The sequence below is a fragment of the Triticum dicoccoides genome, chromosome 1A (genome assembly GCF_002162155.2).
Source record: "Triticum dicoccoides isolate Atlit2015 ecotype Zavitan chromosome 1A, WEW_v2.0, whole genome shotgun sequence".
NCBI classification, from domain to species: Eukaryota; Viridiplantae; Streptophyta; class Magnoliopsida; order Poales; family Poaceae; genus Triticum; species Triticum dicoccoides.
The window spans coordinates 60,122,736-60,136,259 of record NC_041380.1 but is presented as its reverse complement, the minus strand read 5'-3'; the positions used below and the strand labels follow the sequence as shown (position 1 = coordinate 60,136,259).

Here is a 13,524-nt window from a genome sequence, read left to right as displayed (position 1 = left end):
TGCCATCTATTGTCGTTCCACGGTTGTTCTGATTTTACTAAACAGCGTTAATGAGAATTTGAACTGCAAAAACGGCTTATATTATTGTACGGAGGTAGTATGTTGAACTAATTTTTTTATGGGTAGTATGTTGAACTAATTAATTAGTCCCTATGTGACCAGAGAGGCAGTGAGCTACATTTAAAACAATCGATATATAGTTTCCTTTTTAACCGCAAAACATGTGCTGCTATAACTTTATATGAATGTTATACTAAAACTTCATAAACTGTTTTTTACATCATCATCCCCAATGTAGGTTGCAGTCAACAGACCAAATCCAGCTGAGCTATACACAACTACAGATTACAGGATGTGAGGAGCTTTATTTGGTAAAAGAATGGAAGGCAATTACAATTAGCTTTGCTCTTTCGATTCTTGGACATTAAAACACTATTTACACCACTGTGCACAGCGCTGTACAACAACAACAACAACAACAACAAGGGGAAGAAGGGAGAAGAATGGTGTTTTACATTTCGGCAACGGTGATCAGAGTGTCAAACTAAGGTGTCACTTCGGCAGAAATGGCAGCCGGGAGAAGCTGAAGCCTCCACCATTCTCGCTGACAATCAGATCCGAGCCGTTCTTCTTGGTGGACGTCGGCCCCTGAGCGCCCTGATCCGAGCTCTTCTTTGCTATTTTCACTGGAAGAATCTGCAGCCTCGAATTGGGGTCGGTTCCGAAGGTCTCGGCGAGGAGCTGGTAGCTCTCAACGAGCTCCAGCTGACGAGCAACAATTTCTGAACACCTTGGGAGGAGTTCGACGGGCTCCCCGCCCGGGATTACAATGTATTCAATTGCCAACCGGGCCTCCTGAATGGTTGCAGAGTATAATATAGCTGTTATGCAACTACTATGTTTTATCTCACAGTAAGTACAACAAGTAAACATAGCACTATGAACGGAACTACTAGCAGTTTAAAGTTCCAGAAGGACGGTAGGAGTAAAAACAATGGTAACCTGTAAAACGCTCATCTTGGTTTTGACTGTATTCTGAGAAGATATAGATTTTTTTCCCTGTTAAGTGGTACTGTTTCACAAAATATAGAAGTGAAGAGATTACCTCCAATGCATCAATTTCCTCCAATGATGGCTTCCGTTTCGGAGCATCATCTTCAATCTCTATTTCTCCTTCCAAAACTTTAGGTTGTTTGCATGATGGTGCATCAAGTTTATCTCTTCCAACAATCATTTTGACAGCCTTTACTATCTGAGCCATCGTATTTGTCTGCAATTTACAAGACGGAACTCTGTCAGTACAGATGTAATACTTTTTTGTACTGGACATCACAAAATAAATTTATCATGAGATGACCTTAACAACAAATATAGGAAGCTTGTGGTACTTGGCAACATTACGGATCCACGGATTCTGCTTCATTTCAGAACTTGACGCGAGAATCACATTGGCCGCTTCAATGTCATCTGTTATGTCCAATTCATCCTCAAAACCCATCACTGTTGCTACTTGCAAGATATCAGCTTCTGAAACCTGAAAGCACAAAAAATAACTACCATGAGCTTCATGGTTTTACTGTTAAATACAATACTATAATATTGCATAGCACAAAATTCAGTCTTCGACATCAGTGTAGGAAAATACAGGGAGATGGGCCATTAAGACTTGATGGTTGGGACAGCTGAGGTGCTACAAGGAAGGCAACTCTTTGAAATACTAGTTACATTCTTTTGTGAGTCCTATAATTTGCAGAAAATGAAGTATACGACTCAAAAAAGAACGTAGGCAGTATCCAAGGCCATGCAAGAAATGTCCATCCAGGTACTAACCCACACAGCATCGATGTATATAATATTACAATTGCGCAAAATTATAATCCATAAAAACATAATTAGTATCTCCACTTACCTGGTAAGTGTAAACACGTACTGGAGGCCTTCCAGACACATATTGTTTGCCTTTTGTTTTCTTTGTACAACCAAAATCACCATTGACATTATCGTCTGATGGGATGTTCTTGCTTTTTGCTTGCCTGGAGGAACCAAAATCATCGATGAATTTATCTTCTGATGTAACCGCCCTGGTGACCAGATCTTGATGATACGCAGGTAAGCGCTCTGTTTCAGACACTCTCTCAGATATCACCAAAGATCCTCCTGACTCGGTGATCTTGCTATCCATCATGCGAGCTTCAAACTTGGGAGGCTTCCCTGTACCAAAGAGATGGAGACTTAATTCAGAAACCAGAAGATCTCTACAGATCCTCCTCATGAGTAATGACTATGTGCTATGCTCGGAGTTGACTGTGAACATCGTTACTGTGAATTAGACAGTTACCTGCAAGAATAGCATCAACTGTAGATTCTAACTTGTGATGCACTCGACATTCAGTCTTCGACACCATCTCAACAGCACATGAAAATGTTGGGGGCCCTTTTCTCTCAAGAATTGTTTTCTGAACTTTCCGCTTCTTTGCCTCTTCATCGCCAAGAGTCACACTCTGTATAACAAACTTACATTGTTATTTCACTAATAAGTATTTTTTTTCTTGATGCAGACTCAAATGTGTGTCATTTTAATAAACTATTCTAGTCACGTTTAGTGTTGAAATATGATTAAAATAACTACAGGTCCAAATTTTACTTGAAACTCAATATTGGCAAATATGATAAAGTTGTCATCATGCTACTATCCTTTGGTTAGCTGAAAAGAAATATTACTATCCTTTCGTGTCTAAAATACACCAAAGAGTCAAGAAACCTCGCAAGGTATTTTAGGAAGACAATGAGATACACTGATTTGTTCACCCAGCAGAATAAATTAACAACGCTTAATCCGCCCCAGAAGGATCGAACCCAGGTCGGCACAGAGACACCACTGTGCTTGGATAGCCTAGTTGTCATGTCCTTTGGAATCTAAAAACCACATTAGGATATATGACAAGCTTCAGGATCAACTGGTTGACTATTGCGCTTTAATCTGATGTTCAGGAAGATGCTAAGCTTCAAGAACATAAGAGAAACTGTTGGAGGACAGCTGGCAGAAAAGAAAATAAGTTCACCTCAATCCCACCAACAAGCATTTGCAAGCAAGGGTTTTTAATTATGCTGTCAATTGTCACCCCATGAGCAGTTCCTACAAGTTGAACGCCTCTTTGAGCAATGGTGCTGGCTGCCATTGCCTCAAGTTCTGTACCAATCTCATCGATAACAATAACTTCCGGCATGTGATTTTCAACAGCCTCAATCATCACCTACATAAACAATGTTTCATGTGTATCATCGAGCATGCACTAGTAAAGTATTAAACAAAGACACTAGAAGATTCCGCAAGAACCTACGTTATGCTGCATCGTAACTTTAGGAACTTGCATTCTCCTAGAGCGCCCAATGCCGGAGTGAGGTACATCCCCATCACCTCCTATTTCATTAGATGTGTCCACTATGATCACACGTTTGTTACCCTCATCTGCCAAGATCCTAGCTATTTCCCTGTATTATTGAAAGCATTTTGAATTGTTAGGATCAGATTGCAAAACCCTGCGATTTATCTTTGGTCTTCTCAGCCATGTTACTGAGTTAATATACATGTAACATGCATTAGCGTAAGATGACGACTGACACCACTGATCAAAGAACTGGAGTGTAGGTGATGTGTACCTGATCAGAGTAGTCTTCCCTACACCAGGAGGTCCAATCACCAATATGGAGCCGCCTCCCACGACCAAATCACGGATCATCTCTGCGCTGCCCGATATAGCCCGCCCAACACGGCAAGTGAGACCGATTATGTTAGCCTTGCGGTTTCTGATGGCGCTGATCCGGTGCAACGAGTGGTTGATCCCGGATCGGTTGTCCTCGGAGAAATTGCCCACCTGCAAAGAGAGAAACCGATCTTCCAAGTGAGCAAAACAAGCATCTTCACATAAGCAACTTTCATACTACAGTAAGTAGTAAGTATTGTTGATCTTCCAACTGAGCAAAACAAGCATCTCCACAGAAGCAACTTTCATGCTACAGTAGTATTGATACTGCAACAGAGCGTCAGAGCCAAGGCAATTTGGGGATCGCAGTCGCAGGCGTCACGGTGGTAAGCAGAGGAAGGCTGAGGTGACGGCACCTTGGAGACGGCCTGGCGGAGGTCGTCGGCGGTGACGGGCTGGTCGGAGATGACCCAGTCCCCGGAGGGGAACCGCGCGAGCGGGCGGCGGCCGAGGTCCATGACGACCTCCACCAGCTCCCAGACCTCCGGGTGCAGCGCCAGCTCGCGCCGCATCCTCGCCGGCACCACCTCCAGGAACGCCTCCAGCTCGCCCCTGGCCCCCGCCCGGGCCCCGGGCGCCGGGGCGGCGACCGGGGAGGCCGGCGGCGCGGCGGGGCCCGAGGGCGCCGCGCCGCGCCACGGCACGCACCGGTCGCCGGACGGCCGGCGCACGGGCGGCTGCTGCGGGACCGCCCTCCGCGGCGGGCCTCCACGCCGTGTCGCGCACCCTGCCGAGGAGGCGCGGCACGCCGGGCGGAGCCGGATCGGGGTGGGGTTGAGCGCCTTGAGCATCGTGCCGGTGGCGGTCGTGGTCACCGGGTGATGGCGGGAGGAAGGGTGGAATGGCGCGCGCGTATATGTAGAAAATGGTGGGATGTTTGGCCGAACAGGTGGCGGGCGGGGGGTGGAGGAGGGAAGGGGATCGGAGGCGGAGGAAGGAAGATTCCGGGGAATACTGCGACTGGAGGTGGAGTGGTGAGGCAGAGAGGGGCAGGCGTGGAGCTGGAAGAGTGTTGGAAAGGCGGGGCCGCTTCCCGCCTTGCCAGCCAGATGGACCACGCCTATGGACCGCTGTGGTCGGTCAGTCGTGCGGCAGATGCTACCGTGCAGACACCGGATATCCACATTATTAAGTTTCACACACACACACACGCACACACATCCCTCTTAAGATCTTCCTTTTTTTTTCTTTGCGGGTACTCTTAAGATCTTCCAGGAATGAAAAACTATTCACGAGTGTGTTATGTGCACTCGGCTATAATTTGCTACTTTCTCTTGTAATCATGTGCTAATGTACCGCTTATACAGTTTTATTCAAATTCTTGCTTGTAATGCTTGGAGAGACCATCTTTTCCTTCACAATTTGTATACCATTTTAGCGGAGAACTCGAAAATGGCAGCTCCATGGAGGCCTTAATTTGAAAACTTCAAAATTCAAACTTTTAGTTTTAAAAAATTCTGAAAACAATACACATATACCTGGAGACATAATGTACATGTGTGTAAATTTTTAGGTCAAAAATACGTTAAAAATGAGAGCTGCACAAAAAGGATAATATGTGGCTTTTTAGCATACGTATTGTTCATCCTCAAAGTCCATAATTTTGGTTTTTTTGCGCAGCTCACAATTCAAGGTTTTTCATCCTCGATTTTACACACATACACATTACATCCTTGTATATATGTGTAATTTTTTAGAAATTTTTTAACTAAAAAGTTTGAATTTTGAATTTTTCAAAATTAAGGCCTCCATGGAGCTCGGTCTCCCAAATGCCCTACTCTGGAGAACTATGTTAACTTAGGTAATAATGCCACTATTACCCTAAAAAAGTGAACATTGCCATCACAACCATGATCGGTTGTCTTTTATTTTAGACTTTCCGCATGTGTTTCATAGTAAGTTACTTAGGGTGCGTTTGGGAGCCAAAGTATTTTTGTAGTTTTTAGGGAGTACTGTATTTCCTGAAAAAACCTTGGTATTCAATACTTTGAGTCGTTTGGATGGAAAAAATACTATAGTTTAACAAACCGTGGTATCTCTAAAACTGTGGTATTTTTGTAGTATATAAAAAAGAAGTCTGGACCTTTTTTTAAAAAATTGAGAAACGTTGGCTGGGTTGTCTCTCTGTATTCATGTTCTTCTGGCCATCGACGCATGTGACACCTAAAATCGATAGCTAGCCGATCGATCTATCTGGCTAGAGTGGCGCACATACACGTACAAATTACGACTTAGCGCCGGCTGACTGTCTTTGATTGATTACAAGAGATAACTCTATACATATCCTTCCTAGCATCTACTAGGAGAGAACATGCCCGTACAAAGCTGCATGCATACGGTGGCGATTAGCACAAGCTGATCGATGAGTATAGCTGCGTATGCATGCAACAACGTAACAATCTGTGCAAATAAAAAGAAACAGAGAAGAGCTGCCACTTGCCAAACACCTCGGCGGTATTATCGAAACTGAGAAAATCTATGTTTTTCAGAAACTGGAGTATTTGTTGCCCATCTATTGAAATACTGAGGTTTTGGAATACTATGGTTTTGAAAAAACGGTGTTGCCAAACTAGGCCTTACTGTTTCAGTTTTGCTTCACCGAGAGTCTAAGTTTCCCATGCTCTTCCCTTGCAAGCAAAAGGAAATGGAAATGCATGTCTCCCTCATGCCCAGTTGGTGCGGTGAGTTATTCTCATTGAGTTTCTAATTTTCTATGGCCAAGGCGCAGCGAGTCGGTTCGACTCATAGAAAATCGAGCACATTATTCTCGTGAGATCCGTATTCTCAAAACTGCTACTATATCAGTAATTCAAAAAGAAAAGAGAATAAAATTGCCACAAGCATGGTCCATGGGCCAAGTCCACGGGAGAAAAGAGGTGCAGCACAGAGTAAAGATGCCTGGCAATCGAGTTCTGTGGAGGAGAAAGAAGAGGGTAGCTTTTGGGGATTGCTCTCTCTGCGGCTCTGCCCACCCATCCCTTTCGCCTCCGGCTTCTTCCTCTTCTCCCTCTCTGCTTCCTGTTTGGTCCGGTTCAAGGTTCCATTTTTCAACCAATGTGCGTCTACTATTCCGAGACGCCACCTGTCTCTCTTTCCAAGTGGGAAGTAGAGGCTCCCGGGAGGCAGAGGCCGCACAGCCGTCGTGCCTTCATACTGGTTTCTGCAAGCCAAAGGTTTGTAGCAGAAACCGTGAGAGTTACATAAGAAACATCAATATATTAGATCATTGATGATGCTTGTTGCCACGTCCGTCTATTTTGTACAATAAAATTACAGGAATTTTTGTGAATATATGGCCACATGAAACATATCAAATTTGCATAACAATAATTTTTTTTCTAGCCATACATCCACAACACAAACAGTAGTGGAATAATGCTATGTTGAGAAAATGTGGCAGTAAACACGGGCCAGAAACCACATCTATGAGTCATATCATTCAAAAAGGTGCCCAACAGCACTAACAGAGGAACTGTTAAAGTGCTATACACCTGGATCCGAAGCAAAATTGGACGGGTTACCAGCCATCTAATCTCAGGCGCACAAGTCTGCAAACAATAACAAAAATCAGATAACTTTTGTGCGGAGCTGAGCTCACATATTATCTTTTGAGGTTTAGTTCGTAACAAACCTATGTGTCGGTTTCTCTAATGGAAATCGACGACGTGGCTCGTTGCTTCAAAAGAAAAACCTGAGCTCACATAATGCCATACTCAGTTAATTGGAATAGCATGCCCAACACTGAGGAAGCAAATAGGCAAGCTGCATTTTTGTGAATACAAGTGATCGTGTGACTGGGAAAGTCATCTTCCCTCCTGCTTCCTGCATCTTTTCTTTATTAGGCCGTAAGTCATGTTTAAATTCCTAACAAATGGCAACACAGAAACCAATATTTATCAAGCCTTTGTCTCGGCAATGCTTGTTGTCAAGTTGAAATGCTAAATGTAACAGGTACAGAACTGAATCCTAAGACAGAATATGGTGCTATTAAACTGAAACGCAGCAACACCGCGGAGTATAATTATAACTCCTTCAGTAGAGAAAAAAAAAGTAATCCTGCATGTAAGCTGGTTTAGACAAACAACATCAACCAAGAAGTTAAATACTGTACCAGGCCAGCAGACTTCTGTTTGCATCCCTTTTCTCTCTTTGCGTTCTCCCAAAGCAAAATTTTCCTTAACCTTCTACTGCCCCCATATCCTTTCAAAGAAGCAACATTCCCGCACACGGCCACTGCTAAACTGGAAATGAAGCTCGGGATTGGGTCTTCTGTCCAGGGTTTCACCAAATACACAAATGTTCCAAAACAAAAGATCTTTTGAGTTTTGACCCTCTCTAGAAAAGCTAAGCAGTGAGGATCAGAGCCTGCTACTTCAATTTGAGTTTTGACCAATACAATTTTCCAATGTGAATGCATCTCACCACTTTGCCAGCATAGGAACTCCCAGGAAAATAATTAGACATAAAAAGGTCCTCTCTTACAAGCAGGGTATGCACAGCAGGTCAGGAGCGGGGTCGTCGTCAAACACAGTGTGTGCGCCCTGCTGACGAACCAAGGAACATTTCAAATAATATCTTTCAACCATTGGCCTCAGTTGAACATGGTATACATGAGAACACAAGTAAATGCTCAAGGTGATGAACACCTTCAGTCTTCAGATGCAAAAAATTCAGTGGCCCGTAAGATCCGATGGATGGACTATTAAGCTTACCTTCATTGACACCACGACGAAGAGGATGCTGCTGGAAGCTCGGGTAGGAGGGGGGCGCTCAATTTGTGTTTTAACTTTTGAGCACAGGCAATTAGCAACGGTGCTGCGTCAGTCAGCGTTTACGGCAAAGAGTGAAAGACATAACACTTGAAAATAAACATGTGAGACAATCTGTCGAACACCTTGTGGGCGGTGTAGAATCAGGTGGAGCAATGGAGAACTAGCGTTGGCCTGTGCGGTAACAGCAACAACGGCGGCCCAGTGGAGATGGGGCGGCATGGGTGAAGGTCTGGGGTTGCACAGGGACTGAGCACGGCCTCACCCCAAGAAGACTCACCGTATCCGCTTTGTTCACCGTCATTGACCTGCACCGCCGAAGAGCAAGGCCTGCTGAGACGAGCACCGTCATCACGGCACCGGCGTCGGGCACGCCGGCCTGGACCGTGCCGCTAATGTGGGACGCGTCGACTGGCTTCTGGGTCTGGGTGTCGTCGTCGGAGCTTCACTTTTGGAGCAGCCAGCGCCGTGCGTGGAGCCGTCATCGACCAGGCCAGGCGCGCATGCGTACCGCACGCCGTCGCGCTGCCCCTTGACAACCGAAGCCAGCGTGCACCGCTAGGGCACAGTCCCTCCGCCCTCGGCAGCCGGCACCCAGAGCTAGCAAACACGGCGAGCCCATCCTGGGTCGAGAACTCGAGATAAGTAAATCAAACGGTTCCGGCATGTAGCGGTGAACCACTGGCCAATAGCAGTGCGCCGCCTCCGAAGCATCTCAATCTTTCTCTTCCGTATTTGATATTTTCTTGAGGGGTAAAGCTCTTCCGTATTTGATTCCTTCTCTGAATTTCTGTGTCTTTATTTTCTTTTCCCTGGGACTCATGCACAGACAAGACAGTCTTGATGCATACATCTCTTTTTCTGCACCCATACGGACGGGGCCCATTAGCTCTCGTCTCTACTTATAAAAACCCATCACTTTTAATTTGACTTGGTACTTCCTCCGTTTTTATTTACTTCGCATGTTATAGTTGACTGAAGTCAAATTTCCTAAAGTTTGACCAAGTTTATAGAAGAAAATATAAATATTTACCATAAGAAATTTATACTATGTGGAAGTACATTTGATAATGAATCTAATGGTGTTGATTTCTTATTGTATATGTTAATATTTTTATCTACAAAACTTCGTCAAAGTTTATAAAGTTTGACTTTGACCAAAGCTAATATGCGGAGTAACTAAAAACGGGGGGAGTAATTTACTAGCAAAAGAGTCCGTGCGTTGCAACGGGAGAGAAAACATAACACACGCTCTTAACTCAACAACCATCACTCAAGACCACAATAGGTTCATCTCCTTTATTTTTGCGAGGCATCATATTTGTGTGTTACTGCTTATCCTTCTTTGCACCCTCGCAGGCGATGGCCTCGGTGTTCACACAAAACAACAAAAAACATGTGTTGAATATGGTTAATCCTAAGGCGTCTCTCTCTCCCTCTCTACTCCCTCTCCCTCTCTCTCTCGCGCTCGCTTTCTCTCACTCTCGCGATGAGAAATCTGTTGTTTTCCCCTGCGACATTTTTCAGAGGTATGCATGTGTAGTTATCGATGTTTTATTTTCTATATATCGTTATAGTGGGGTGTTTATTTGCAATCCGGATCGTCGCCGGTATGAAAAAAACGAATCTTGCGCTATAAATTATAAGTTTGCTTCCATAACAATATTTTAGAAATATTTAACACGTAAAATTAACATCATATTTAGATTCCACACATTTTTCTAATAAAATTTCATATATATAATATGTTAAAATCGAAGTTACGGTTTAAAAGATACAGATAATTTAGAAAATCATTTGGTTTGACTCAAATATATTCCAAAATAATATTTAAAAATACTTAACAGGTAAAAATAATCTCATATTGATATTCTACATATTTTTCTAATCAAATTTCATATATAACATGTTCAAATCGGAGTTACGGTTTAAAAGATATGGATGATTTTAAAAAGTATTTGTTTGACTTAAATATGATTCGCGAATTAATTATCTAAAACATCAGGGGGGGTTTCGAAAAATGTAAAATAACGGTTCAGGTGTGACTTAAATCCGGACGGCGGGTTGATTTCAAAAAAAGATAGGGACTTTTATGTAAAATACGAAAATAAAGATTCGTTTTAACTTAAAACAGGACTACGGGTTGAATTCTCTGAAATAGAGGGACTTCTCTGAAAAATGCCATGACGGACGAAAGAAACTCAATTTGCTTTATTATTAGGTAAAGATATAGATGGTTCATATTTTTGTACTCATCCGTTCGGCCAACAACACGATATCAAAGACGAGATCGCACCTCCTTGAGAAATCGCCGGACATCGTCACGTCATCCACGTAGATTATGAAGTATAGGCTGTGCAAACACAATGCATTGATCAATGTACCAGGCACATATATATGAGTACAGAGAGGGGCCACAACCTCGACTATACAAAGAAAACAGGAGATGGGCTCAATACACAATATACACGTACACAATATACTCAACACCCCCCGCAGTTGAAGCGGCGCCAGTGACGCAGAGACTGGAACGAAACTCCTCGAAGGTGGAAGTCGGCAGGCCCTTCGTCATCATATCGGCGAACTGTTGTGCAGTCGGAACATGACGGACCCGAATATGTCCAAGGGCCACTTGCTCGCGCACAAAGTGAATGTCCAGCTCAATGTGATTAGTCCGACGATGATGAACGGGGTTGGCGGAGAGGTACACCGCAGAGACATTGTCGCAGTAGACAACCGTAGCCTGGTAGATATCGTGATGCAGCTCCTGGAATAACTGTCATAGCCAGGTGCACTCGGCAACAACGTTAGCCATAGCTCGGTACTCAGCCTCCGCGCTGGAGCACGATACTGTGGGTTGTCGCTTGGACGACCACGAGACAAGTGAAGGACCGAGATAAACGCAGTAGCCGGAGGTGGACCGACGAGTGTCGGAGCAGCCAGCCCAGTCTGCGTCGGAGTAGGCCACCATCTCTAGAGAAGCGGACGCCGTGAGGGTGAGCCCAAGAGTCATCGTGTCGCGAATGTAACGGAGGATCCGCTTCACGAGAGTCCAATGGGAGTCACGAGGGGCGTGCATGTGGAGACACACCTGTTGAACTGCATACTGTAGATCTGGTCGGGTGAGAGTCAGATATTGAAGAGCACCGACAATGGACCGGTAGAAGGGAGCATCCGACGCTGGCGAGCCCTCAAGAGCAGAAACCTTGGCCTTCGTGTCAACAGGAGTAGCAACAGGGTGACAGTTGAGCATGCCAGCACGCTCAAGGAGCTCGTGCGCATACTTCTTCTAATGAAGAAAGAAGCCATCCGGTCGCCGAACGACCTCAATGCCAAGAAAATAATGTAGAGCGCCCAAGTCCTTGATGGCGAACTCGTCACGCAGCCTGAGAGTAATTTGCTGAAGAAGAGTTGCGGAGGAGGCCATCAGGATGATGTCGTCGACGTAGAGGAGCAAATATGCAGTCGTGTCACCATGGCGATAGACAAATAGTGAGGCGTCCGAGCGAGTGACGCTGAAGCCCAGTGTCTGAAGAAACCCGGCGATCCGCTGGTACCAAGTGTGAGGTGCTTGCTTGAGCCCGTATAGAGACCGGGACAGCAAACACACATGGCAAGGAAGAGATGCGTCGACGAAACCGGTGGGCTGCTCACAATAAACCTGCTCCTCAAGATGGTCGTGGAGGAAGGCGTTGGAGACATCCATCTGATGAACTGGCCAGCCTCGGGACACCGCAAGCTGGAGGACTGTGCGGATTGTGCTCGGTTTGATAACCAGTGCAAACGTCTCAGTGAAGTCAACTCCAGCGCGCTGTCGAAAACCACGAACCACCCAGTGAGCCTTGTAGCACTCAAGTGTACCATCCAAGCGGGTCTTGTGTCGAAAGACCCACTTGCCGCTGATGACATTGGCGCGAAGAGGCCGGGGAACCAGTGTGCAGGTGCGGTTCTGCTGGAGAGCGTCGAACTCTTCCTGCATCGCGGCAAGCCAGTGAGGATCATGAAGGGCTGCGTGAGCGGATGCAGGAATAGGGGACGGCTCCGCGGTGGAGGCGGCGAGGAGGTACTCGTCGCTCGAGTACCGCAGACTTGGCCGGTGAATGCCAGCTCGGGCTCGTGTGACGGGGCGAGACGGCAGCGCTGGGACATCCGGCGAGGCACCCGGCGTGGTAGCCGGTGAGGGGGCGGCCCCCGAGGTGACCGGTGAAGATACCGGCGACACGGCGGCCGATGAAGATGCCGGCGAAGAGGCCGGTGAAGATACCGACGACGCGGCGGCCGGCGAAGATGCCGGCGAAGAGGCCGGCGACGCAGCGGCCGGCGAAGATGCCGGCGAAGCGGCGACCGGCGAGACGGGCGATGCCGAGGCCCTGACGGAGTCGGTGAGGGCGACGTGGGGGCGCGAGGCGCAGCTCGTCCCACGGCGCGAGGACGCCGAAGCCCGGAGGCGGTCCAAGAACCGAGCGGGGCCGCCCACCTGATAGGGTCGCTAGAGGGCCACCGGTGGCCGGCGGCGACGGGGCAACGGGAGGTACCTGCTGAAATGGAAACACCTTCTCATCAAAGTAAACGTGCCGGGAGGTGAATACACGATGTGAGACGGGATAGTAGCAGTGGTATCCTTTGGTGTTAGGTGGGTAGCCAAGGAAGATGCAAGCGACGGAGCGAGGTGCAAGCTTATGAGGCGCAGTGGCAGCGATGTTAGGATAGCAGAGACAACCAAAGATGTGAAGGCGAGATGGTGAGGGGCATAGTTCCAGCGTGGGCGACACAGACGGATGTTGATGAGGAGGGTGGCCGTGGCGAGAGCGTCCGGCCAAAACCGGGGAGGCACGTTAGAGTGAAAGAGCAACGTGCGGACGCAGTCGTTAAGAGTGCGAAGGATACGCTCGGCACGACCATTTTGTTGGGATGTGTAGGGACAAGTGAGGCGGAAGATAGTGTCGTGAGAGGCTAGAAGGTTACGAACAGCAATGTTGTCAAACTCTTTT

At 46.4% G+C, this 13,524-nt stretch overlaps 1 protein-coding gene and 1 long non-coding RNA gene across 9 annotated transcripts; both read right to left on the bottom strand.

The window, feature by feature from the left end:
* Positions 1–230: 230 nt before the first annotated feature.
* LOC119362909 (protein SEEDLING PLASTID DEVELOPMENT 1-like) lies at positions 231–4,701 on the bottom strand. Its single transcript, XM_037628185.1, has 9 exons — positions 4,121–4,701; positions 3,661–3,875; positions 3,342–3,492; positions 3,063–3,254; positions 2,339–2,501; positions 1,910–2,211; positions 1,358–1,534; positions 1,106–1,270; positions 231–855 (listed from the first exon to the last, which is right to left on the bottom strand). Exons 1-9 carry the CDS (start codon positions 4,553–4,555, stop codon positions 553–555), a joined length of 2,103 nt encoding a protein of 700 aa, XP_037484082.1. The 5' UTR covers positions 4,556–4,701; the 3' UTR covers positions 231–552.
* A 1,846-nt stretch (positions 4,702–6,547) lies between these two features.
* LOC119362885 lies at positions 6,548–9,227 on the bottom strand. 8 transcript variants are annotated; one of them, XR_005173667.1, is made up of 3 exons: positions 7,396–9,227; positions 7,256–7,312; positions 6,548–6,924 (listed from the first exon to the last, which is right to left on the bottom strand). It is a non-coding gene; the product is annotated as an uncharacterized LOC119362885 (long non-coding RNA). The 8 variants fall into 8 exon arrangements; XR_005173672.1 differs by having other exon boundaries at positions 6,548–7,312; positions 7,396–7,628; positions 7,876–9,227; XR_005173677.1 differs by having other exon boundaries at positions 6,548–7,312; positions 7,396–7,586; positions 7,876–9,227.
* Between the last annotated feature and the right edge of the window lie 4,297 nt (positions 9,228–13,524).

Excerpts from the sequence above, each read along its gene's own strand:
- LOC119362909 (XM_037628185.1), bottom strand. The coding sequence starts at position 4,555 with ATGCTCAAGGCGCTCAACCCCACCCCGATCCGGCTCCGCCCGGCGTGC. Across the intron at positions 1,535-1,909 it reads TACGTGTTTACACTTACCAG|GTTTCAGAAGCTGATATCTT; the intron begins GTAAGTGGAGAT and ends TTGTGCTTTCAG. Across the intron at positions 856-1,105 it reads AGGAAATTGATGCATTGGAG|GAGGCCCGGTTGGCAATTGA; the intron begins GTAATCTCTTCA and ends GCAACCATTCAG.